The sequence below is a fragment of the Hemicordylus capensis genome, chromosome 4 (genome assembly GCF_027244095.1).
Source record: "Hemicordylus capensis ecotype Gifberg chromosome 4, rHemCap1.1.pri, whole genome shotgun sequence".
NCBI lineage: Eukaryota > Metazoa > Chordata > Lepidosauria > Squamata > Cordylidae > Hemicordylus > Hemicordylus capensis.
This window is the reverse complement of record NC_069660.1, coordinates 154207317-154233216: the sequence shown is the minus strand read 5'-3', so window position 1 is coordinate 154233216 and position 25900 is coordinate 154207317. Positions and strand designations below refer to the sequence as shown.

At 45.5% G+C, this 25900-nt stretch overlaps 1 protein-coding gene across 5 annotated transcripts in view; it reads left to right on the top strand.

The window, feature by feature from the left end:
* The first annotated feature begins 2420 nt into the window (after window positions 1-2420).
* Window positions 2421-25900, top strand: part of LOC128353039 (uncharacterized) — a 48327-nt gene continuing 24847 nt past the window's right edge. For 3 of the 5 annotated variants that reach the window (XM_053313707.1, XM_053313704.1, XM_053313708.1), the window contains exons 1-10: window positions 2421-2513; window positions 7696-7735; window positions 15786-15856; window positions 17111-17285; window positions 18583-18724; window positions 19428-19546; window positions 20053-20202; window positions 21965-22107; window positions 22788-22887; window positions 24551-24684. In XM_053313707.1, coding sequence (XP_053169682.1) covers window positions 7712-7735; window positions 15786-15856; window positions 17111-17285; window positions 18583-18724; window positions 19428-19546; window positions 20053-20202; window positions 21965-22107; window positions 22788-22887; window positions 24551-24684 — 1058 coding nt within the window. In that variant the 5' untranslated portion in view covers window positions 2421-2513; window positions 7696-7711. Of the gene's footprint in view, window positions 2514-4899; window positions 5107-6650; window positions 7392-7695; window positions 7736-15785; window positions 15857-17110; window positions 17286-18582; window positions 18725-19427; window positions 19547-20052; window positions 20203-21964; window positions 22108-22787; window positions 22888-24550; window positions 24685-25900 lie in introns of those variants that run through there. The other 2 variants (XM_053313706.1, XM_053313705.1) reach the window with 2 other exon arrangements.

Sequence of the window (25900 nt, the reverse complement as noted above, 5' to 3'; positions counted from 1 at the left end):
GCTGCCAAGCAATTTGCAAATAAAACTTGAAGCCCTTTGAAAATAAGCTGGAATTAATTGTAGGTTGGGCAGGGGGTGAAAGTATATACTTCTACACATTTATTGTTAAATTTATATACCACCTTTCATTAAAAACAACCCCAAAGTGGTTTGGTTTTAGTCATGGATTTTAATTTTAATTGCTCTTTTTGTCAATGTGATGAAGATTAGTTAAATCTGAGTGGTCTTAGGCAACCAATGATTACTTAAACCCATGTTTAAGTAATCACTTAAATGCCATTTCATTTTTTATTGTCATAAATACTCTCCAACCAATTTAAATAGCAAAGGTGTATATTATCGCTTTATTCAATTGCAGGGAATCTCAAAAAAGCAGGATTTGCAACTAAGGCAGTGCATCTCTTCTCTAAAATGGCCCTTTTATAGTTTTTCTAACTTTGAAATCGTAACATAAAACAAAGCATAAATGCATAAATGCTTCCCCCTCCATTTGAAACCTTTTCTGGTGTAAATAGCGCGCGGTTTTGGAAAAGGGGAGTCTTTCTTTAACAGCGGGAGAATAAGGAGTCTTTAGCACTATCACCCTAGTCCCTCGAATTACTTTGGAGTCCTTGGTTTTCGTTTTGTTAAAATACAGTCACTCACAAGGGAAAGTCAGGAACAGAGCCAGGGCGTGAGGGAGAGGCATCATCATCATCATCATCATCATCATCGTCATCATCATTGCATCATAATTCTGATGTTTGAGATACAAGCCAACTTCACAGGGTTGTTGTGAGGAAAAACCTAAGTATGTAGTGCATTTTGAAATTTTTGGTAATGTTGGTAATTTTTTAAATTTTTAAAATAAAAGTTTTCTGAAACATGTGTGTCAGTCAGATGTATGTTGGGGACACGGCGGGGGGGGCAATTTCAGTGCTTGCCCCGGGCGCCGTTTCCCCGAGTTACGCCTCTGGCCTCCTCCGTCTTCCCGCGCTCCAGGCGCTGTGCTTGCTGTGACTCCCCTCTGAGCTTGTTGTGGGCATTTTGGGGGAAAGGTTGAAACAACAAGCAGCAGCCACCAACCAAACCAGTTCTCTAGCCTGTGTTGTTCTCCTGCGTGCGGGTCCAACTGTTCCCCTTTCCCTGCTCTTGAGGGAGGAGGGAGCTGCCTGGGCATATGATATCAGACAGAGTGAAAAGCTGTGGAGAAGCTGCACCCTGAAAGGAGTGGAAACAGGTTTCCCTTTCCCTGCTCGAGGGAAGAGCTGCCTGCCTCCGCATCTTATATCAGCGTAAACAATTAGCAGTCTGACATTTACTCAACTAAGTTCACTTCAGCTAAGGTTGAAACCTTAGGATAATTATCCCAACCTGATCCATTTGTTTGTTCTCCTGGCTGTCCGTGGTATCCTCAAAAGTCTTCTCCAGGACCAAAGTTCAAAAGTGTCAATGCTTCTTCTATCTTGCTTCTTCAAAGTCCATATATATTATATACATATATATGTATATTATATATATACACTATTATATATATAGAGAGAGAGAGAGAGAGAGCGAGAGAGAGAGAGCGCATTGTGTAGTGGTTAGAGTGCTGGACTAGGACCGGGGAGACCTGAGTTCAAATCCCCGTTCAGCCATGATACTAGCTGGGTGACTCTGGGCCAGTCGCTTCTCTCTCAGCCTAACCTACTTCACAGGGTTGTTGTGAGGAGAAACCTAAGTATGTAGTACACCACTCTGGGCTCCTTGGAGGAAGAGTGGGATATAAATGCAAAATAAAATACAATAATAATAATAATTATTATTATTATTATTATTATTATTATTATATACAATGTTATGTACATAATTACATAAAATCTTTGTGTATTAAATTTTGAATACACACTAATTGTATTTCGGATTTTTATTTTTCACGATAACTAAGGGCGCTCAACAGAGTGTTGCATCTGGCCGCCAGATCCCCTAGAGCCGGCCCTGCTTCTTCTGCACGCAAAGCAAGTGTGTCTGACCATTGAGCTGCAGCCCTGAATGTCATTGGCAGTGAGGCACTGAATTGTCCCTACCCAGGGATTGTAGTGTCGAAGCTTCTTTATCCAAAACAAGATCAGAGTTGTGCTAACATTCACACGTGTGGGCTTTTATCCCCTCCACGCCCAGTTCTTTGGGTTCTCAGCAGTTTTGTGTTCTGGGGCATGTGTATGTGTGTGCGCGCACACACGTGCTTTGATTTTTGACTACAATTGGCCACTAAGTTGAATGGCAAGAGTTTTTTTACCCAGATGTGGATATATTTTATGGTATGGCATTAATCAAACTGAAAAGAACAACACCCCAAACTATCTCAGCCCACTATACACTTCCCCACCCCCACTGCCTTCTTTAATTTTGCAGGGGAAATCTGGTCTCCCTCTCTCTTTTTAGATATTCATGATAAACCTGAAACGTCGGAAAGACAGGCGGGATCGAATGTTGCGAACCTTGCACGAGCAGGAAATTGCTGTCAAGCTGGTAGAAGCTGTGGATGGAAAGTGAGTCTTGATCTGCCTCCTATGACTGTGGAAGGCTTAAACATCGTCTGGCACGATGCTTGAACCTCGACAACAGAACTATTTTTGATATGGTGAATTTGATGGATGGCAGGGCATGAAAGATATCTTTGAGGCAGTCTCTGTCACACTATCTGCCTGGAAATGCTTGTGGACTATGCAAAACACTGCAAGGCCTTTTTGAGCCTGACACACTCATCCACAGAGGAAGCTTCCTGCTAAATTTCTGCATAATTCATCAGCTCTGGCTTTGCTGTCTTCCATTCTACCTCCATTGAGGATAGGTATTCTGCCACTTCTCTGCATTGGGCATGACTGGATTGTTGTTCAGTTGTTCTTAATGCAGCAGAATTAATTGCCCTTATACAAGGATGCCTGATGCTGGTCAACATGACACCCTGCTTTGGATTTCCCTCCTTCTAGTCAGTGGAAACACCAGATTAGTGACTAATACAGATACCCAGAGCTGCTGAGGGCATCTGAATGCATGAAGCCGCTTTCTTCTGAACATTAGAAAGCTACCTTATACAAGCCAGACCATTGGTCGATCCATATCTATCTATCTGTATATATAATTCTCTAAGGCGTACCTGTGGCTAATCCCATGTGTGGCAGCTCTCGTGAGAATTCGCAAGCAGAAGCCTATGAGACCATGGTGATTGGGCAGTGGGGATTCTATATGCAGATAGAGAGGAGGAGACTGTCACGGTTTAAGTCAGTTGGAAAATACACGCACACAAACACACACACACATACACACACACAACCTGCAAGTAATTTTGCCCTACTGGAGGCTATCCTGACTAAGTTTATTAGATGCATTTTGCAGGTACCGTGTTGTGCTCCAAATGCTGTCATCAGAAGAGAAGTTGGGCTTATTAGGCTGGAATCCTTATACTGGTGCTGTATCTTTAGATTTTGGTTAAAACTGAGTTTTGGACAGGTGTGTTTAGCCTCTTTGGCTATGAATGATGGTTTTAATTTGAGCTGGAAACGAGCTATGTTAAGTAAATTTTCTTTTTTTGGCCTCTCTGTAGAGGATTTGCATACTGTAGGAATTGAGCAAGCCAGGAAGTTAGTTAAGCAACGTGACCTGAATATAGAAGTTCAACAAGAAGGTGCATGGATCAAGCAGGGTTTATACTTGGGGAGTCAAGCTATTAAACCAGCTAAGTACTTTGATGTGGTGCTTGTCCCTAAATTTAGACAAGCCCTCACTTTAGCGCGTTTAAATGTTCTTCCAACAGCAGTATTGGATGGCAGGTTTAAGGGAGTTCCGCTATTTTTATGACTTTGCCCATGTGGCAAAGGGGTTATAGAATTCACCTCGCATGTTATCCTTTATTGTGATTTTTATAGTGAACCCTGCTTAAGACTTATATCTCCTATGTTAGATAGTTTGCCTGGCTGGTCTGATGAATTTTATTTAAATTATCTTTTAACTAATGTGGACACTGATATTATCTCTGTTATGGCCAGGTTTTGTTATATTATTTGTAAAATTTGTCCTGGTTTATTGTAAATGTTTGCTGGTCAATGACCAAATAAACTTCTCTCTCTCTCTCTCTCTCTCTCTCTCTCTCTCTCTCTCTCTCTCTTGGCAGGGGTCTGCAAAGAGAGGAGTCATGAGGGATGAAAGAACCCCTTCAGGAGAAAGAGGCTGCCACTGTGTGAATTAGATGAGGAAACAAGATGAACAAGATCTGAAACAAGATCTGTTAACTCAGAGAGGGAGAGGGAGGAGGAGAAGAAAGACAGGAGAAGAGTGAGTGGAGTAGAGAGAAAGAGAGAAAAAGAGGGGAAGGGGAGAGAGAAAGAAGGAAGGGTGAGGGATGGGCCTGAGCCTGTCAGCGGCCTGAGGGGAATGAGCAGCCATGGTGGTGGCAGCAGCGAGGAAGGGCCTGGTCAACCACTGCTGCTGCAGCTCCTGTTGGGAGGAGCAGGAGTGGGGCTTGGATGAGGGTGGGGAGGTCTCTGGGAATAGGGGGCTGCAGCTTGGCCAATAGGTGCCACAATGCTGCAGCCATGACCAAGAGGGTTGAGGGGGGTGGAGTAAAGGGACGGAGGAGTGACCAAGAAGGTTGAGTGGGATGGAGTAAAGGGACGGAGGAGTGACCAGGAGAGGTAAGAGGGATGGAAGCAATGGGATGCAGGAGGAGGAGCAGGAGTGTGGCTCAGGTGAGGGTGGAGAGATCTGAGGTCTTCTGCATGGGTTAAGCTAGTATCTATATTATTAATTCTCCAAGTGTGGAGACTTGGTAGAAAGGAGGTGATTGGCTGACAGAGAGGGAGAGAGTTCCGGAGCAGCAGGGAGTTTTGAGGGGTGGCTGGAAAGCAGTTTGACAGTTGGCTTGGGGGTGCCGTGAAGCAGCAGGGAGCTTGGAGGCTGGGGTGGCTTCAGGACAGTTGGCTCTGGGGGCTGCGGGTGGCATATGGTTGGCTGAGCTGTGCTGCGAAGTGGCAGAGAGAAGGGAGCTCAAAGGCTGTCAGGCGAGTGGGCAACAGTCCCTAGCATTGGCAGGGGGAAGCAAGAACTGTGAAACGGAGATAGAAAGACGGAGGACAGAGAGTGCAGGTGAGAGACTTGTGGGGGGGAGCATGGGCGCGAGAGTTGCGGGGGGAGAGCACTCGCGATTGTGGCAGGTGGAGAGAGCGGGCGCGAAAGTTGGGGAGAGAGCGGGTGCGAGAGTTGCAGTGGGGGAGAGCGGGTGCGAGAATTGCAGTGGGGGAGAGCAGTCGCGAGAGTTGAGGGGGGAGAGTGGGCACAAGAGTTGCGGGGGGAGAGTGGGCACAAGAGTTGCGGGGGGAGAGTGGGCGCAAGAGTTGCGGGGGGAGAGCGGGTGTGAGAGTTGCGGTGGCGGCGAGAGCGGGCGCGAGAGTTGTGGGGGTGGGATGCCATAGGCTCAGTGCAAGGTTAGCTAGTAAATACATTAAGATTCCCCTTATAAACAAAACACACACCAAATGAGCTAAGTGCAGCTTTCAGTTTGTCCACTAGGTGGCACAATTGAATTACCACATATGAAAGAAAAGGCAGGAAACTCTCCTCTTGGAGAAAGGCTGGGTCAAGTCCGAGAGGTTTTCTCTGAGTCCTCTCTTAGGGAGACGGAGTTCAGGAGTCCATCCAGTCTCTCCCAGGAGTCTTGCCATGCACAGCTCACCGTGACCTCTTCTGCTGTCCTGTGCTCTTGGCTCGTTTATCCTTCCTCTGAGGCGAAGGGATCCTGCTGTAATTAGCTGATTAATTGGGCAGAGGCCCACTCTCTCCCAGAAACAATAAAACGGAGCGAAACATACAGGGTTTTTCCTCCCACCCTCCCTGCCCTTCTCTCATATACTCAAGGCAGTCTAATCCAGCTCACTTTGCTCTTCCAGAAGGTTTTCAGGAAGAAGGAGGTGATTCTGGACAGTGTGAAGCAAAGTTTTGCAAGCCTATGAGGGAGGTCACCCTCAGAGGCTTGCATGTGCTTCATGGAGCGGTATTGTTTCGAGCCACACACCACACTTCCAGACAGGGCAGCTGATGGGGTGATGTCTCCACTCCTGCCGCATCTGTTTTTCTCCCCATGGGGTTCAACATGCATTCAGTACACAGTAACGGCAGTACTCCCAAGCAAGCCTGTTCCTTGAGCCCACAAGCAGGAAGCTTTTTAAAAGCGTTGAACATGCAGGCCGAAGCTGGCGGGGGGGGGGGGGGAAGCAGGGAACTTGAGGACTAGCAGCTTAGTGGAAGGAAGTCCAACGAGGCCGGGAAGCAAAGCGTTTGGTGGTGAGCAAAGGGCCAAGGGGGCTGGCGGAAGGACTCGCAACAAGGGGCAAAGGGGTGGCATGTGGTACTGTGTCTTTAAGAAAGTGGATAACGGCTGGTTTCCCTCCCGATCTCTGTGGGTGAAGTTTGTCCAGGATTTTATTCTACCTTGGTCTTGTGAGTGTCCACAGAGTCATCCTGTAGTTTGTGCAGGTCGGTATCCTGCTTGCTTTTGCCCCTAGTGGGGAGAGTCAGTCTACCGAGGTGATCCACCAAGTGAGTACACCTAAGGGACCCACAGTCATATCAAGACATTACAAAAAGAAGATGAGGGGAACGTAGCATATGGGGCAGAGATCTTGAGGGGAAGGAGGACAGAAGTGGAACGAAGGCCTAATGAAAAGGCATGACAACACCTCAGCCGGCCTAAGGGCAAAAGGTGCTGACAGAGGGACAGAGACACGAGCAGTGATTTGTCAGGGAGGTTGTTGGAGAGGCAGAGGAAGGCGATGGACCAGACACAGACATCGGAGACAGTATGATTGATACATTGTGTAAAACCCAGCTTGTGGTGCCAGATCTCCAAGCCCACAATTCTATCGGCAAACACCATAAATGCTTGACGTGTCTTTCTTTTGTTTGTTTGTGATGGCCTGCATTGGGAGGGGGACGTGAATTGGAGTTAATTTGTGGTGAATCGGAGTCTTGAACTGGAGAGGCCAGGGGTGAAAACCCCACTCAGCATGAAGCTCAGAAGATGACCTCTTAGGACCAGCTAGCTCATACGTTTGTGGGATGGGTAACATAGGATGAATTCCCATGTGTGCCCCCCTGAGCTTTTTGAAGGGAAAGTAGGCTACATCAGTGATGGCCTTTTGGCCACCAGGGTGGAAGTGAAGTGCTGGCCAAGCATCACTGAATATCAGCTGCTGAGTCCTGTTGAAGAAATGTGGGGGCCTGGACTCAGTGCCGGTTGCCATAGTGCTTTGGCCCAGAGAGGCTCAGTGTCACAAAGGGCTGTGTGAACTGAAATGCTGGATGCTGGGAGTTGGTTGCTCTGTGGGTTGTAGGAGTGGCGTCGGGTTAGAAGTGAGAGTAGTGCTAGCTTGGCTGTAAGCTTGTTTATTGGCTTGTTTGAAATATTTGTCATTTTCTCATTTGTTGCTTACAATTCTTGTATTTCTGTTCTCACATTTCTATAGAGATTGTATACAATTTGTTATTGTTCTGAAATCCTATTTTGTTACATCTATTATTATATTCTTACAATAGCTTTAGCTTTGTTTTGACATCTAGTCTGCATATATCCATTTGTTAGTTCTTTAAAAATCCTAATACCTCTTTTGTGGTATTGGATATCAGATATTATTACTTCAATGTAAAGTAAGTTGTCATGTTTTTTTAATTCTTTCATAGAGTTTTTTCTTGAGATATGTCTTCTAGTGCATACACTGAGGTAAGTAGATTTTTACTAGCCTTGGGGCAAATATGCTTCAAAATATTCTCTACAAATTCTCAGGGGTTGGAATATGAGGTGGGAAATTGAGTAATTCCTACTGAGCCTTAAAATATTAGAATATTCTACAAATAATTCTCCCTGCAGCCTCATTTGCAAAGGAAAGGGCACCTGCTAACTTTTAACAAATGCAGATAAAGTTGGTTGCCCAGCTATTATTTCCCATTATCACAGATTTAATTTGCAGATCGACTATTGATTCAGATGTGTCTGATTCTGTAAGAATTTGGCGTTTTTAATTAATTAGACTTCTTATTAATCTCAGAATGTCCAGTCTTCATGGCGTATCACCCTCTTTTTGCAAGCTGAAATTAAAAAGCAAAATTAAACCCAACATGTAAACCACCACATTTTCTGTGCTGAAAAGGAAGGAATGACTTGCAGAAAAATGTCAGGTCACACAGATCATTAAGTGGGAATTTCATGAAGAGTCCTGGCACGGGGGAACCAAACCGAGAGTAGTGATCTGGCTAGGATTTGGCAATATGCAGGCACAGGCATTCCATTTTTTCTTCTTCCCACATTTAGAACCCCCAAACTGGCTCAAACTCCAGCTGAACATGTGCAAAACCGAGCATGCCCAGTCCAATCTGAATCTGGTCCAGACTTGAACCACACTGGGGCCCTTCAACCAAAACTGGGGTTTTGTGCACACCCCTACTGTAGAGAACTATGCAGGAGCAGTTTCGTTAGTTGAAGATGAACTCCAGTGCAGCACTTCAGGAAGGTCTGCAAGGTGGAGAACATCGCTTTTGGCCAAGAACTGGGGAGGAGACGAAATGTGTGCGAGTATAGATAAGCAGGCCCAGCTTAATGGGAATGCAATCTCAACGTATTTGCATTGATCCCTTTGAAGTCTACCTTATGCTAAACTTAAAGGAGCAATTGGCTGTGCTGATTTACATCTTGCTAATTGTTTATTCATCAAATGTAAATAGAAAAATGAAGGTGTAAATCAACCCAGCCAATTGCTGCTTTGTAAGTTTGTAGAGCAATTGGGGCTTCTTTTGTGGGCTTTGTTTCTTTTATTCACGTATAAGGTGGATTTCACCTGGACTTCAAAGGGCTCAATGCAAATGCACTCTTGCATTCCCATCAAGTCAGGCCTGACAACAACCCTGTGTGCTAGGTTAGGCTGAGAGATGAGCACGTGGCCCACAGCCACACAGTGGCTTTCATAGCTGAACTGGGATTTTGAACTCGGGTCTGCCTGGTAAGCTGTCATGTGGTGGACGTAAGAAAAAACTAAATCAAAGCAAGAATGCACAGTACTGGTTTGATTTTCAACATACTACATTTTTAACATTTAACATTCTTCATCCAAATAACATACTGTCATACACACAGCCATCACTAGTACACACACGTAGTACAGACTTACATGCACTCATATACTTGTGAAGACTTTATTTGCAATTTGTAAAGAGGGGACCAGTTCTGAATATGTTTCTTTTCTGGTTGGCTTCCTTCCTTTGTAATCCAATACAGCTTCCATCATCTCTTCCTTTTGGCCACAGGCAGGGGAGTTATTGGTCAAACTGTAGCCGTGAAACTGACTGGGTGACTTTAGGCAGTTCATTCTCTTCAGCCTGACTTACCTCACAGGACTATTGTGTAGATAGAAGTGGGGAGGGAGAATCAATCACACACACAAACACACACACACACACACACACACACTCACTCCTGAGTTCCAGGGAAGAAGGGCAGGATCCAAATTCCAGAAGATGGGGGGTGGGGGGGAAACTTGGGTCCCCAGATGTTGTTGGACTAATCCCACCCCAGCCATAGTGAACAAAAGCTAGGGATGATGGGAGTTGGAGTCCAGCCACAGCTGGTGAGCCTCGGGTTGGCTACATCCCTGAGCTGGAGCAAAGCTGCCCTAATTTGGCCCTCCCTCAGATGTTGGACTTGGGTGGAGACTCTGATAGTCCAAGACTCAAGGCAGTGGCACCGCAATGGTGTTGTAGAGAAGAAGGGAGAGGGAGTGTTATAGTGGTGAGAGTGTCAGACTAGGCACCAGGTCAGATCCCCATGTGTCCATGAAGCTCACTGGATGATTTTGACCCCTGCTATCTTGGCAAAGAGGCACCTTTTAACGTGGTGATTCTCTTTTATTTAGCAGGGGGAGAGTAACTGGCCCTAGCCACCCCCAGCACAGTACCTCCAGTGACTGTTGCTGGTCTCTATCTTATGTTTCTTTTTAGTCTGTGAGCCCTTTGGGGACAGGGAGCCATCATATTTATTTATTATTTCTCTGTCCCTAAGCCATTTTTGGAAGGGCGGTATAGAAATTGAATAAATAAATAATAATAATAAAAAATTTGGGCCACTCACCATCTCTCAGATAATCTATCTCATAAGATGGTTGTGAGTTTAAAATGGTGGTGCAGGGGAACCATGTATGTTAAGAACATAAGCACACCCCTGCTGGATCAGGCTCAAGCCCATCTAGTCTAGCATCCAGTGGCCCACCAGAAGCCCCTGAGAAGCCCACAGGCAAGAGCTGAGGGCATCCCCTGTCTCATGTTGTTGCTCCCCTACAACTGGTACGTAGAGGCATCTTCACTCTGAGGCTGAGGGTAGCCTATAGCCATCAGACTAATAGCCACTGAAAGACCTGTCTTCCATGAATTTATCCAAACCCATCTTAAAACCAGCCAGACTGCTGGCAGTCACCACATCCTATGGCAGAGAATTCCATCGATTAATTATGCGCTGTGTGAAAAGGTACTTCCTTTTGTTGGTCCTAAGTTTCTTGACAATCACTTTCATATGGTGACCCCTGGTTTTAGTGTTGTGAGAGAGGGAGAAAGATTTCTCTCTATCCATTATTTCTACTCCAGACATAATTTTATACACCTCTATCATGTCTCCCTGTAGTTGCCTCTTTTACAAACTAAAAAGCCCTAGATGCTGTAGCTTTGCCTCATAAGGAAGGTGCTCTAGGCCCCTGACCATCTTGATTGCCCTCTTCTGCACCTCTTCCAGTTACACAATGTCTTTCTTAAGATATGGTGACCAGAACTGTACACCGTAATCCAAATGTGGCCGCACCATAGATTAGTAGTATTATTATTTCTTGTTTACACAGTCAGACAGGTGTTATTGACTGGTTTGTTTTATCCAGACATCAAGTCCTTCCCAAGGACCTGGGATGCCAGAATTTTATTGTTAATTGTTATAGATATCGTCGCAGAATATAGGCTGTTCCCAGTAAAGCTGCTTTTTGTAATGGGCTGATGGTGATTTCTGTGGCCCCTATGATGTTGAGGTGCTCTTCAAGGTCTTTTGGAACTGCACCCAGGGCGCCAATGACCACTGGGATTATTTGGGTCTTTTTCTGCCACAGCCTTTCAATTTCGATTTGTAGATCTTTGTATTTGGTGATTTTTTCTATTTCTTTTTCTTCTATTCTGCTATCCCCTGGTATTGCTATGTCGATTATTTTCACTTGTTTTTCTTTCTTCTCAACTACAGTTATATCTGGTGTATTGTGTGGCAGATGTTTGTCTGTTTATAGTCGGAAGTCCCATAATATTTTTACATCTTCATTTCTTCAACTTTTTCAATTTTATGGTCCCACCAATTCTTGGCTACAGGTAGCTTGTATTTTTTGCAGATGTGCCAGTGTCTCATCCCTGCTACCTTGTCATGCCTTTGTTTGTGGTCAGTATGAGCGATCTTTTTACAACAGCTGATCAGGTGGTCCACTGTTTCATCTGCTTCTTTACAAAGGCGGCACTTGCTGTTTGTTGTGGATTTTTCTACATTTGCTGTTATTGCATTTGTTCTTAGTGCCTGTTCTTGTGCAGCCAGTATTAAACCCTCTGTTTCTTTCTTCAAGTTGCCATTCTTAAGCCATTGCCAGGTCTTGGTGATGACTGATTTTCCACTTATATTGTGCAAATATTGACCATGCAGGGGCTTATTTCTCCATTTTTCTGCTCGGTTCTTGACTTGTTCTTTCTTGGCCTGCTTTCTTTCATTGGTGTTGAATAGGTTCGCATTCTTGACCATTTGAAGTGCATCTTCTTCACTGTCCTTGATATATTCTTCAAGGCCTCTTTTCTCCTCCTCTACTGTTTGATGGACTTGCAGCATTCCTCTTCCACCTGAGCTGCGAGGGAGGTAGAGCCTATCGACATCACTGCGGGGGTGCAGAGCATGATTGATGGTCATGATTTTCCTGGTCTTACGATCTAGTGTCTCTAGCTCTGTCTGGGTCTAGTCTATTATTCTTTCAGTGTATCTGATAACAGGTATAGCCCAGGTGTTTATGGCTTGTATGGTGTTCCCGCCATTGAGTTTGGACTTGAGGATTTTTCTAACTCTCCTGATGTATTCACTTCCAATTTTTCTTTTAACTTCTGTGTGCGCGATGTTAGCCTGGGGAATGCCCAAGTATTTGTAAGGTTCTTTCTCTTCCAGGTTCTTGATCTTGCTTCCATTGGGCAGTTCTATTCCTTCTATTTTTGTTATTTTCCCTCTGTTCATTATTAATGCAGCACACTTGTCTAGTTCAAACTCCATTGCTATATCGCTACTGAATATACGGACAGTGTTTAGCAATGATTCGATTTCTGACTGGGACTTTCCATACAACTTCAGATCGTCCATGTACAGCAGATGGTTGATTTTACTTGATGTTTTAGATGTTTGGTATCCAAGGCCTGTTTTGTTTAGTATTTGTGAAAGTGGGGTCATGGCGATTACAAACAACAGAGGAAATAGTGAGTCCCCTTGGAAAATGCCTCTTCTAATGCTAACCTGTCCAACTGTCTCGCCATTGATTGTTAACTGTGTACTCCACATGCTCATTGCTTTTTAAATAAATATCTGAATGTTTTTGCTGACACCAGTTGTTTCTAAACATTTTAGTATCCATGTGTGAGGCAATGAATCGAAGGCTTTCTTGTAGTCAATCCATGCAACACTCAGATTGGTTTATCTTCTCTTGCAATTTTCTAAAATCATTTTGTCAATCAACAGCTGGTCTTTTGTGCCTCTGGTGTTTGGGCAATTTCCTTTCTGTTCAACTGGAAGCTGTTTGTTAGTTAATAAGTGTTGCATCACTTCATCTGCTATTATTCCAGTTAATAATTTGAACATGGTTGGCAGACAGGTTATCGGTCTATAATTACTTGGAACTGCACCTTTTGCTGGGTCTTTCATTATGAGATGAGTTTTCCCAGTTGTTAGCCATTGTTCAATATCACCGCCTTGCAAAATGTGATTGAACTGTTTTGATAGTTGTTTATGAAGGCTTGTTAGGTGTTTAAGCCAAAAGCCATGCAGTTCATCGTCGCCTGGCGCAGTCCAATTTTTTATTTTCTTTGCTCTTTCACTTATTAATTCTGGTGTTATTATTAGATCTTGCATTTGTTGGTTACATTTTTTGACCTCTTTCATCCAGCCTGCTTTTTTATTATAATCTATTGGATTGTCCCATAATTTCCCCCAGAATTGCACTGTTTCTTCTTTATTTGGTGTTTCTATGTTTCTTGCAGTTGCTCCTTCTATGCTTTGGTAGAAACGTCTCTGATTCGACTGGAATTGGAGATTCTGCCTGTGTTGTGTAGTTCTGGCTTCATATCTGCTAATCTTCTTTGACACTGCTGTTATTTGCTGCTTTATTATTTCCAGGACTTCTCTAATTTTCCTTGAATTGAGGTGGTATTTTTGGATCAGATACTGTTTGGTGTTTTCATTCTTCAGCTTCTTGTCTTTCATATCTTTCAATTTACTAGCATCTGATCTAAGCCTGGAGATTTTATTTTCTAATCTAATCTTACATTTAGGTGTTGTACTGCTTTCTTTTTTGACAGGTCCATTAATCTTATATCCGAGCTCTTGTGTTGTTATTGTTGCTGCACTGTACATTAGTTGGTTTGTTTCTTGCAAATTATTGGTTGTTATTTCGGCAAGTGCAGCATTGACATCTTTTAATACCTGAGCAAATTGTTTTTTGGCAACTGTTTTTAGAGCTGGAAGTCGAACCCTGGTGATTGTTTGGTTCATGTGCTCAGTTATTTTTAGCTTTAGTTCTTGTTGCTTTTCTGTTAAACGGCATTTGGGTTTTTGAGGTGAAGGCAAAGGGGAGGTTGCCTGGTTTTGATTTTGAAACAGTTCAGTGGCATCCTCTATTTCCAACACCACCTGCGCCTGAGCCACTGTTTCAGTTGGTGGTAATTCTTCTTCCATGTCTTGAGCCTGTGTTGCTCTTTGCAGTTCTTCCAGCTCAACTCCTGTGAATACTTTATTTCTTATTATGAATCTTCTCTGGTCTGCTAGCCTTTGTTCTGTTATTTCTGTATCTGGATGCTTCTCTTTCCAAATTTGGTACATGTATTATTTCTTGTTTACACAGTCAGACAGGTGTTATTGACTGGTTTGTTTTATCCAGACATCGAGTCCTTCCCAAGGACCTGGGATGGCTGAATTTTATTGTCAGTTGTTATAGATATCGTTGCAGAATATAGGCTGTTCCCAGTAAAGCTGCTTTTTGTAATTGGCTGATGGTGATTTCTGTGGCCATAAGCCAATTACAAAAAGCAGCTTTACTGGGAACATGTATTATTATTATTATTATTATTATTATTACTACATTTTCCAAGGAGCCCAGAGCGGTGTACTACATACTTGAGTTTCTTTTTCACAACAACCCTGTGAAGTAGGTTGGGCTAAGAGAGAAATGACTGGCCCAGAGTCACCCAGCTAGTTTTATGGCTGAATGGGGATTTGAACTCGGGTCTCCCCAGTCCTAGTCCAGCATTCTAACCACTACACCACACTGGCTCTCCATTATTATTAGTATTATTATTAGTATTATTAGTATTAGGGTATTATATTAGCCTTTTAATTTTCATTCCCCTTCCTAATTATCCCTAGCATGGAATTTGCCTTTTTCACAGCTGCCATGCACTGAGTTGGCACTTTCAACAAGCTGTCCACCACGAGCCCATGATCTCCTGGCCATTCACCGACAGCTCAGATCCCATCAGTGTACTTGTGAAGTTGGGGTTTTTTACCCCAATGTGCATCACTTTACACTTGCTTATGTTGAATGGCATTTGCCATTTTGTTGCCCACTCACCCAGTTTGGAGAGATTGTTTGGGATTTTGCTACTTTAAATTTAGATTTACATATGAGGCGGTATAAAAATCTGATATAGATAGATAGATAGATTAGATTAGATTAGATTAGATAGTTTAGTGTTGTCTGCAAATTTGGCCACCTTGCTGCTTACCCCAACTTCTAGATCATTTTTGAATAAATTAAAAAGCACTGGTCCAAGTACAGAATCCAGGGGTGTTAGGAATTCTCTCTGTTAAGAGATACCCTTCTATTACAGCAGAGTGCACAGAGGCAAAACACAGCGGAGTCTACCCAGGCATGCCTGTTTGCTGAGAGCAAAAGAAACTTGGAGCCAGTTCATAGTTTCTAATCAATATAAGAAGTCTTATTTGGAGAACTCCATTCTAGATACGAAAGTGGAGAGATAGAATCTCTAATCTATCTATCTAGCTGGATGGATGCATAGAGATGCTATCGCATCTCAGCACACATGGTGCAGAGAGGGAGGCAAGCATGTGTGATAGGGAGAAGAGGAGAAAGGGAGGGAGGCAGGAAGTAACTAAGTCCCTGAGAGTAGCAATCTACATATCAAAAGGATAGTGTCAGAGCAGTAGAGAGGAGGAATGACCAATGTCTTGACCCCTCCAGCCCTCTGACTCACTAATCTGTCCCCCTCTGTCATTGAGGCATGAGGCAGCACAGAGTCCTTCACTTCCAACATGGGGGGCCCCACTTCTTGCTTTCCTCCATTGTGAAAACTCTCCATTTATACCTACCCTCTTGCTTCCTGTCCCTCAACCAGTTACCAATCTTCACAGGAACTACATGAAGCCCTTGCTCTGATCTTCTTGGAGGAAAAGCGAACTAATGTTCTGATCCTCCGGTCTCTTGACTCTCATTTCTCATTCACAGTCTGATGAATTTGATGAGGACCTCATGTCCGCTAGCAGCATGGGAGAAGAAGAGGCGGCTGCTCTTATGAGGTAAAGCACACTGAGGTTCCTTTCCCTCTTCAGTGGCAGAAGACCAGAAGCTGAGTTTCTAAAACTGAACTGTTGGTGGCTTCTGGTGAAGCAACGGACATTCTGACTCATGTGGATGAGTGACAGCCACTGTCTGCTCTCTGTAGGTGTCCTTTGAGGGCATCTGCCCACACATCTCGAAGGACGCTCCCCCAGCCTGCTGTTTGCCCATCAGGTAGCACAGCAGCAGCAGCAGCAGTTATGGCAACGGACAGAGAGGGGTTTCTCTTCCTCCCTGAGGTGTTCTGGCACACAGCTCAACAGCATATCTGGAGTGAAGCCGAACCTGAGTCAGTGCAAGGCAGCTGCCTATGTCCAGGGGAAACATATGGGACAGAGCCACTGCTCTGCATGCAGAAAGGGCCAGGTCCTTCAACTCTCCATGGCTGGCGTCATTCACAGCAGCCCCATGGCTCCTCCTCCCCCAGTATCGGCAGAGGGCCAGCCTGCCTGAAATTGCTGTCTCACAAGAGTATGGCTTCTGAGTCTCTCTCTCCCCTCCTGTTGCTGTTTTTCTGCACAGACTCCAGCCCAGCACAAGGCCCTGCAAAATGCTGTGGTCCCCTCTAGATGCAGTCGGCTTAAACCAGTCCTGTTGCCTAAGGCCGTCAAGGGGCACCAAGTAAAGCCCATCTGGTTTGGCTTGGCATTTGCTGAGCATGTCCACTGGAAGCTGGACACTTCTTTGTCTACTGCCTAGTTTTGCTTCTGATGAGCTATATCTGCTACCAACTGCTGATCCTTGGAAAAACCTACCGGCAGGATCCTGATGACTGCATAGAGATGTCTCATTCTGCGCTCCAGTATCTGTCAGAAGCTGGAAGTTGCTGGGGATGATGTGGGATGTCTTGGTTCAGGGGTTCCCAACCTGTGGTACTGTAGATGTTTCTGAACAACTCCTCTGATCATCCCCAGCCACAATATATTGTGGCTGCGGATGATGGGAGTTGCAGTTCAGCAACATCTGGAGTACCACAGGTTGGGAACTGCTGCCTTAGTTGCTAGTCCAGCACTCTCACCCCCAATTGCAGCTGCTGTGGATCTTAGCTGCTCAGCCCTGTGGAGTCCTTACCTGATGACAAGGGATATGTTTCCCCGCATATCCCGCAAAAACAAAGTGGGCAGCACAGATGACTTTTCTATGGAGGGATCCAGAAGCTGTTAGTTAACCACAGCTTCTTTTCCACTCCTGTTGCTATCTCTCCTCCTTTTTAGAGACCTGGAGCAGTCCGTCAGTTTTTCCATAGGTATCCTCCCAGAAGGTTTGAGCGAGGAAAAGCTGGTAATTGAACTCGCTTCTGTCCTCCTCGGCCTGACAAGTGAAGACCCAGAGATCAAATTGAAGGCTCTCCAGAACTTCTTCAGGAACCTCACAGGGGTCAAGGCTGATGTGAGTTCCTTGGTGGAGCCCTTTAGGCAACACAGCACTCCCAGCCCCTCTCAAGGCTTCCCCTCCCAGGCCCATCATGCAAGGCACCCAGCATGCCATAAGCCAGCAGAATGCTTAGCACCTACATAGCATGTCTAGAGTATTTAATGCACTTCACAGAAGTGATCTCAGGAGACTCTGCAACAACCCTGCAAAGGTCGGCCGCTATTATGATAACTAGGTGGCAGCTAGTGGGGCTGAGGCTGAGAGAAGCTTGCCAAAACAGCCAAGTGACTCCATGGTTGAGATGAAATTTGAACTGGGGTCTTTGCAAGGCATATTCTTAGACCTGATAGCAGCTCTCCAGCGATCCCCCTGTGTTATCCTTGTATGCACATCACAGCTAGAGACAGAATGCCATGTCCCAAATCCCGCCTTTGCCTCAGAACACAAAGCCAGATAGTCAAAGCTCTGTTGTTCATGAAATAAAACTCCTTGAATTTCCTCATGCATCATACAACTTCCTCTCTCTAAAGCATGTGGGGGAATTCTTCACACCACTATGTGAGCAGCTGCAAAATCTCACTCTCCCTATTTTAAAAAAAAACAATTTTTTTTGCAACCCTGTCTAGGGCTGCAATCCTATTCCCAGGATCTAGCCTAGGTGGAAAACCCATTGAGCTCAGCAAGATTGACGTCTGAATATGCATGCATAGAATCAGGCTCCATGCATACATATAGAAGGTTGGAGTCAGTCTTCTTCTAAATCAGGTGACATCACAGAACTCCCCCCAAATAAGACCACCACCCCCGGAACAAACTGACCCTCTTTTATCCCAAAACATCCACGTGGGGCCCACTTTTAATTCCTGTCAGTCTCTTTCTTTGTGTACTTCTCTTCTTCTTTAAAAAGAACTTAAAGAAGAAGAAGTAGTGATGCTGCTGCTCCTGCAACACACATTGGCAATGGGGCTGTGACTCCGTTGTGGGTCACAATCCACAAATTAAAAAAGACAAACAGGGTAGACTGGACAGTGGATTTCTCTTGACTGTCACTGCCATGCACTGCTGGCACCAGAGATTCAAATGGTTCCTTTAATGGTGATGTGTGTCCACGGCCAAAGGGCAAATGAGCCTGTAGCCACCTCTTCCCCACTAGGTGATTATTAACCAATAATGGGCAACACGGATGGGTTTTCCAGGCTAGTCAGAAGTGGCGTGTGAGGTGCAAAATGTCCCGGAGGATAAATCTAAAGTCCTGTTCTTGGAGCTGATGGTCCTTTTCTCCTAACAGCCATTAATCTGTGTCTTTCCTCAGACAACTGCACAGCTGCCTGATGAGCTAACTGGGCGTTTGGTGGCAATGACTTGCCTCTGTGCATTAGAGGACAACAAAGAGATCAGGCAGATGGCGGCAGAAGACTTGTGCGAGCTCCTGCCCATCCTGCGTCGTGGCGAACGTAAGTCAGAAAGGAACAAGATCTGTTGCCTGCCAAAATCACTGAACTTCATTACCCAAACAGAACATTACCCAGTGGGATCAGAGCCCCAGGAAGTTCAGAGACTGCCAGATGGATGGCCCCGGCAGGGATACAGGTTCCTTTGGCTCACTTGCCACAGCAGTTTCCAAATGGAGTTCTCTAGATAGTTCCAGAAGTAGCCAGGGATTGATTATTGGAGGGAACAGCTACGGCTAGCAGTGCTCAAATTTGCCCCCATAGCTGGGCCCTTAATGGCTGTTTGATCCAGAGCAGGTGATCTTGCACACGTGCTCATTCCTGTGTACCAGGCTGCTTTGGAGAGCACAGGAGCAGAACTGTCCTCTTGGCAGCTCAAGCCAAAAGGCACGCTGTAAACAGAACCGCATTCTGTTTGGTGACAAACATGTGGGCCTGAAAAGACAGTAAATGGATTCCAGGTTCTGCTGTGACTCCATCTCTGGCCTGATCGCTCCAGGCTCTGTGTCAGATCGCTGCCAGGCTTTGCATGCTGGGTCCACCTAGGAGGGCAATCGTGTGTGAATCCAAAGCAGACCGCTCTGCTTCCTCCACCCAGAGATGGTCAAGCAATGGCAGGACTGAGGGAGGGAGGTTGCTAGGAAGTGGTGCTGTCCAACCTAGGATGGAATGAGTGAGCTCCCATCCCTATTCCTTTCCATTGCAGAGAGGCTGATGTATACACCTTGGGGCAAGGACATGGTGAAACGAGCTCTCTCTGTCCTGGGACCAACTACTGAACCCAACCCTTCTTTCTTCAGTGGCAACTGCTACAACCTTGCAATGGTGAGTTATCATCATATGAGTCAGAGGGCTTCTTGAATCCGTTTGAGTGTGTCTCTGAGTCCCACATCCTCCTTAAATGCCACCACACTCTCTTTTTCTGAGGACAGGGACAGTCCAAGAGGCTGTCTGAGAGCTACAGCACCTTTGAAACTGTGATGTGCTATCTCTTGGAAGCAAGAATGGCCATGTTGGGTCAGACCCTTCTGTGAATGGGACTTGACAAAACCATACATGTTGAAATGGAAATAATATACCTGTAGTTCAATTGTATGTGTATGATATGTTTTGCACATTAGCATGGCTTGGTACTTATAGCATGTTGTATTCATAGTATTGTGTATTAGATCCCTTTGATCTGTATTAATATAAAACAGTCCTGGTATTCCAAGAGAGTCTCTTCCTTTGTTCCATTGCTTCCTTTGCTCTTTTAGACAGTCTTCCAGCCTGCCCACATGGGCAAAGGGCAGACAATGCATGCTATTCACAGGTGTTGTGTTTTGTTTCAGGTCTTCAGTGCATTCCTCTCCTCTGAGCAGCTCCTGGAGGTCATGCACTTCTTGGGAGGGGATCTGACCACTGAAGGCTCATTTGACCTCGTAAACATATTCCACCTGCTGCGCGAGTTCATAAAGCAGTTCAGCAGCAAGTCGATGTGGGTAAGGAGCTGTGAGGAGCCCCCAGGGAAGGACGTTAAGTCAGTCTTATGCCACTGGGTTGCATGAACCTGATCCTCTGCATGTGTGATGGCATTCAACTTGGTCTTCTAAAGTGTTAACTGATTTGGATACCTCAGAGGTGGTATCCACAAATCATGTTCATAAAACTAGGTACAAATACATCTGTAAAACAGGAATGACAATGCTACAAAAACTAAGGAACACAGATCAGGATTTATAGTCTCCCTTCAGACCAAATCAATGGGACCCGCAACAAAATGTTGCATTCCCTAAAATTAATGTCCACCTCCAGGAGTGGGGCTCAAGCAGGCTTATCTACACCCCTCCACATACCAAGTTTTCTGTCCTTTTCTCCCCATCGTCAACATTTTGTGGTTCTTGGTGACTACTGAGCACATTCAGGCGTCACTGGGCTGTTTTTGTTTTTCCTTTGTTTTATTTTACTTACTTTCTTACTTTGGTTGGTTGCTTGGTTTCCATACAGCCCTTCCAAAAAATGGCTCAGGGCAGTTTCCATTAAAATAAAACTAAAATCAATTAAGTATTAAAATAAAAAACTGTAAAAACAACAACATAAAACCATTATTAAAACAGTTTTAAAACCCCAGAAAACCAGGCCAAACCTTTATGGTTTAAAAACAGTTAAAAAAAACCCTAGAAGGCCAGGCCAAACAGATAGGTCTTAAGGGCTCTCCTGAAGGCCAGTAATTAACTCAGATTACAGATTTCTGTTGGGAATGCATTCCACAGCCCAGGAGCAGCTACAGAGAAGGTCTGCCTCTGAGTTGCCACCCGAAGTGTTGATGGTAACTGAAGACGGACCTCCTCAGATGACCTTAACGTGCGGTGGGGATCATGCAGAAGCAGGCGCTCTCTCAGATATCTTTACAAATGTATCTACTCATGCAGACCTTGGGAGTCCTCCAAAGATGAAGAATCCCCAACCTTATATGTTGGGTAGCCCTGTTCTGCTTCCCAATCTATAGGCGCTCAACCATTTGAGTTCACTATTAGAACAGGTTATTTGCAAGTATCCTATTGCCTCCCCTACTTGGACTCCCCTGAGAAACATAATTTAATAGTGGCCCTCACCAATTTTGTAAATGTGGGCATGTTACTTTTGAAATAAGCTTTAGAAGAGGCCAGCTTCACTAGCCTTATTTTGTCCCACAGTTTTAGATGCCATCCTTTCTTAGATCTGTCTGCAGCTTTTAATACCTGGGGATTTAGTCCCAGCGGAGCACAGGGATGGGGACACATTCACACACAATATTTCATATTGAATATGCTAATAACCAAGAGAATAGTGTTTCCCAGTCATCAAGTGAGATCTCTTGGTTCCGTCATGTCGATCTCTAGGTGACTTAGGTTAGATTGGTTCAACCTCAGCGGTAATGTAGCTGTCCTGCATGTCCAAGTTCCTGCACTGTGTCTGGCATTCACAGTTCCCCATGTGAATGGATCATGTGTGCCCCCATCCTCTGTAACATTACACAGGTTGCAAGGTGTACAACTGGTTCATGCCAGTCCCTACTGAGGAAGCAGCACAGGCATCCGAGTGCTTGTGCTCTTCCCGCATTACTAGCTGCTCACACAAACAAGAGGATGATCCAGAAAACTCTTGGTAGTGAAGTAGAGAAGTTTGTGATGCCTTTGTATCCACGCTGCCTAGGACAGTGAAAGCCCTTGAGCCAGCCTTGCTTCCTAGTGCCTTATGCATAACCCTGTTCTTACCTGACAGTTGGAGGAACTTCTGGACCAATTGTTCATCCGGTTGAAGGACAGAGTCCCACATGGACAAGACGTAGCCTTGCTAGCCTTCCCCATCTTGGCAGTAGATCATCTTGAGGAGGTGGTGCTATACCTCCTCAAACACCCTTTCAGGTATGGAGCATGCTGGAGCTTGTACTAATTTGGGTGACCCCCTTGGGGATCTGTGGGGCTTCCCCAAAGAGCACCTTTCCCCCTGCTGCTGATGCATCCCAGGGTGTGCTTCCCAGCAGATGCATCAGTTGTGCCCCTTTGTCCTCCCTGCTGGCCTGGCCTACAGTACATGGAAACTGGGGGCAGTCTAGGGCTGGGGTGGCGATATGGGACTCACAGGCTGGGCTGGGTCCCTGGGAGAGTCTTGCCTGGCCCCTGGAAGTCCTTCCAAACTTTTCAAACCGCTTTGAGAACTTTTGTTGAAGAGCAGACTATGTGAATAGTAGTGATCAAGGTATGGTTAAGCATTTGGCCCCAGTGTCACGTAAAGAACATATATTTTCTTTCCTATTGGTAAGAAATACAGATATTTTTACTGCACTGTAGCTTTTACGACTCTGTTTTTCGTTGTGAACTAGTAGGGATATGATAGATACACGTGTGTGTAATGCCCTGCTTAATAGCATGTGCTCCACAAATGTGAATCTTGCACCGCAAAGATATGGAGTGTGGTAACCTGGTAGAGGGTCAGCGCATGAGCCTGGACGACTGTCTGGAGAAGAAAGTGCTCCCCCCAGTGTAGAAGCTGAACATGCCTGGTCTGTGGGGTTTGACTGCTTCTCCTGTCTTTCCATTTGCAGCAAGTGCCAGGAGTACTGGCAGGCAATATTCAATGCTGCTGACCACAGCCAGATACTTGTTGAGGTGGCAAAATGGATGCCGGAGTGCAGCAGAGTTGCGGTAAGGAAGTGGAAACCGCCTTCGGGTCCCCTGCTCCTCATCTGCGTAACCCGAGCTGCATGTATCCTGCCATTTCACAAGCAGAGAGAAGCTACATGCTTGCAGGCGGAAGATTAAAAGTCCCCTCCCTGGCAGCATCTCCCAGATCGGACTGAGAGAGACTCCTGCCTGCAAGCCTCGAGAAGCCACTGCCAGTCTGTGTAGACCAGACTGAGCAGTATTATATACAGTACATATAATACTGTGTCAGGCAGCTTCCTGTGTTCCACAGAAATTGGCAAGATTCACACAACAAAAAAGCCACCCTGAAAAAATGTCAGCTTTCATTTAAAAAAAGAAAAGGGCGAATTATTGTTCCTTGCGAGTGGGATGCTGTGAGTATGGAAGGGAGGAATCCGAGGTGATTTCATATGCAGGGAGAACAGAGTGGAGTTAGTGGGCCAAGTTGTTGCCTTTTTGCCTTGGCCAAGGTAGTTGACAAGAGAAAAACACAGGAGCAAACCTGTTTCAAAGATCTGAAAGGCAAGTTTCCTCAGACCCTTGATGGCCTCCTTTCAAAGAGCGGATTTATTTGTATTTTTATACTGCCCTGCATCCTAAGACCCCAGGGTTAACAACAAGATAAAAACAACAGTAAAATTTCGATGAAAACAACCTATAGAGAGAGCAAACACAGTTGCAATTTAAGAAGAGAGGAGGCAGCATCTCATTGGACAAAGGTCTGAAAAAAGAGTGGTCTTCAATTTTTCCTTAAAGGCTGGGAGAGAGGGAACTAATGACAAGCACTCACTGGCCCAGGATTCTCCATGCTGCTTCTGCTCTTGACCTGGACTCCTGACAGTAACATGTTAGTGGCTCTCAGGTGGAGAAGTGACACTACCAAGAGGCAAAATGAGGCGGCCTCCCCATGTGACAGATTTTGAAGAGTGGCTGTGTGAGAACTGCAGACCCCTCTGACCCACTGGGCCCAGTTCTCTCTGGTGAATTCTGTACAACTCGCAGTGAGATGAAGGGGGAAATGTGATAAAGACCATTACTTTGTTCTCACACACCCATTCATGTCCCTGGGGCCTGGGAGAGGAACTTTCCAATGGCCTGTGGCCCGTGTGAATTAATGGGAAGAGGGCCATCTGGATTGTCTACCTCAGTCAGAAAAAGGCCTTGGCCAACCCTTTCCCTGTTGGAGAGGAGAGCTGGTCTTGTGGTAGCAAGCATGACTTGTCCTCTTAGCTAAACAGGTCCGCCCTGGTTGCATGTGAATGGGAGACTAGAAGTGTGAGCACTGTAAGCTATTATTCCCCTCATGGGATGGAGCTGCTCGGGGAAGAGCAGAAGGTTTCAAATTCCCTCCCTGGCTTCTCCAAGATAGGGCTGAGAGAGATTCCTGCCTGCAACCTTGGAGAAGCCACTGCCAGTCTGTGAAGACAATACTGAGCTCGATAGACCAATGGTCTGACTCAGTATATGGCAGTTTCCTATGAAATCCAACTTGTGGGCAGGAAAGAGCAAAGGAGCCCTCAGAAGCTGGTTGCAGAGAGAGGCTTCCCTTGCTTTAGGAAGACTGGTAGTCCATCCTTGCAGAGTCTCATTCTCCAGTGCATGATGGCATTTTGGTCCAAGAAGACGCAAAAGTACATTTCCTCTCTTTCCCCCTTTCTTTTAGACTCGTGCAGTCCGGGTCCTTAACTTATTCCTTAAGTCTAATGACAAGCAAGCCATGAAGGAGAGGTTTCCACACCTCTTACTTGCTCTGCTGCAACATATCTATGCACGGCTGGAGGAGAATCTGGGTGTGATGTGAGTAGTACGTTCAGGGCAGAATTCCTCCTCCTTTCAGCCACACGTGCTCCCCTTGTAGTTGCCAGCTGTGCCTGAGCCCTAGCAACAAGAAGGATCAGCTCTTGGGGTCTCCTTGTGGTCACTAGGTGGTTTGTTTTTTTCTCTACAGAGGACTTTTAGGAGCATCTGGGGAAAGTTATGATAACTGGCAGTTTGAACAGACATATATGGGGGAACAAATAACAATACCTAGAGTTAAAGGTTAGTCTAGTCGTCCAAGTTAGTCCCCTAAGCCAAAGTGTGAGGGGAATAAATCGTTTCCCTTTGGCCTTGAGACCCTACTCATGACAAAATGAGGGCACAGGATGCTTGCTGCTTTGGGGGCCAGGTAGAAATGTCTCCATGGGAGGATTCTTGATCTGGTGCACAGGTGTAGATCTTTCTCCCTTAGGGATCACTGCAAGTGGCCGTCCTTCCCAGCAATCTTGGTTTTAGCAAGGTGCTGAAGAAAAGGGGCCTGTACCAGAATGCGGACAACAGCTCTCTCCTCCAGTGCGTTCTCCACAGCGTGGATGGGATAACTTCTCAGGCCTTGGGGCTCAGTTAGCACCCCAACTTGTTTTACTTTGTAATATGTAATTTAACAAAAAAAATAATAATTAAAAATACATATTTAAAAGGGAAAACAAGGCAGCACCTCCGTGGACATCCTCTCAGCTCCCCAAGAAAATATTTGGCTGTTTTTATCGTTTCATTCTAGCTCAGTATTGTCAGTGACACTCCAGGGCCTCAAGAAAGGGGCTGTCTCACAGTCCTGCCAACCTTTTAACGGTGGACACCAGAGGCTGAAGCTGGGCCATAACGCATGCAAAGAATGTGCTCTGCCACAGAGCTAGAACACCCTCCCCCAAAGGGCCCAGCCTCTCTTTCCTCCAGAACATGGGCTTCTTTGGGAACTGAACCCAGGCCAGCCTTCTCCATCCAAACAAAATACCATACCTCTAGATCAGGCCTGCTCAACTTAGGCCCTCCAGATGTTTTTGGACTACAACTCCCACAATTCCCAGCCACAGTGGCCAGTAGCAAGGAATTATGGGAGTTGTAGGGCAACATCTGCAGAAGGGCCAGAGTTGAGCAGCCGTGCTCTAGATCAAGACTAGGTTGAACAGACATCTCTGATCCTCTACTGCTCAAACGATAAGGTTTTGCAACACTGGGGTTCCCCAAAAGAGAT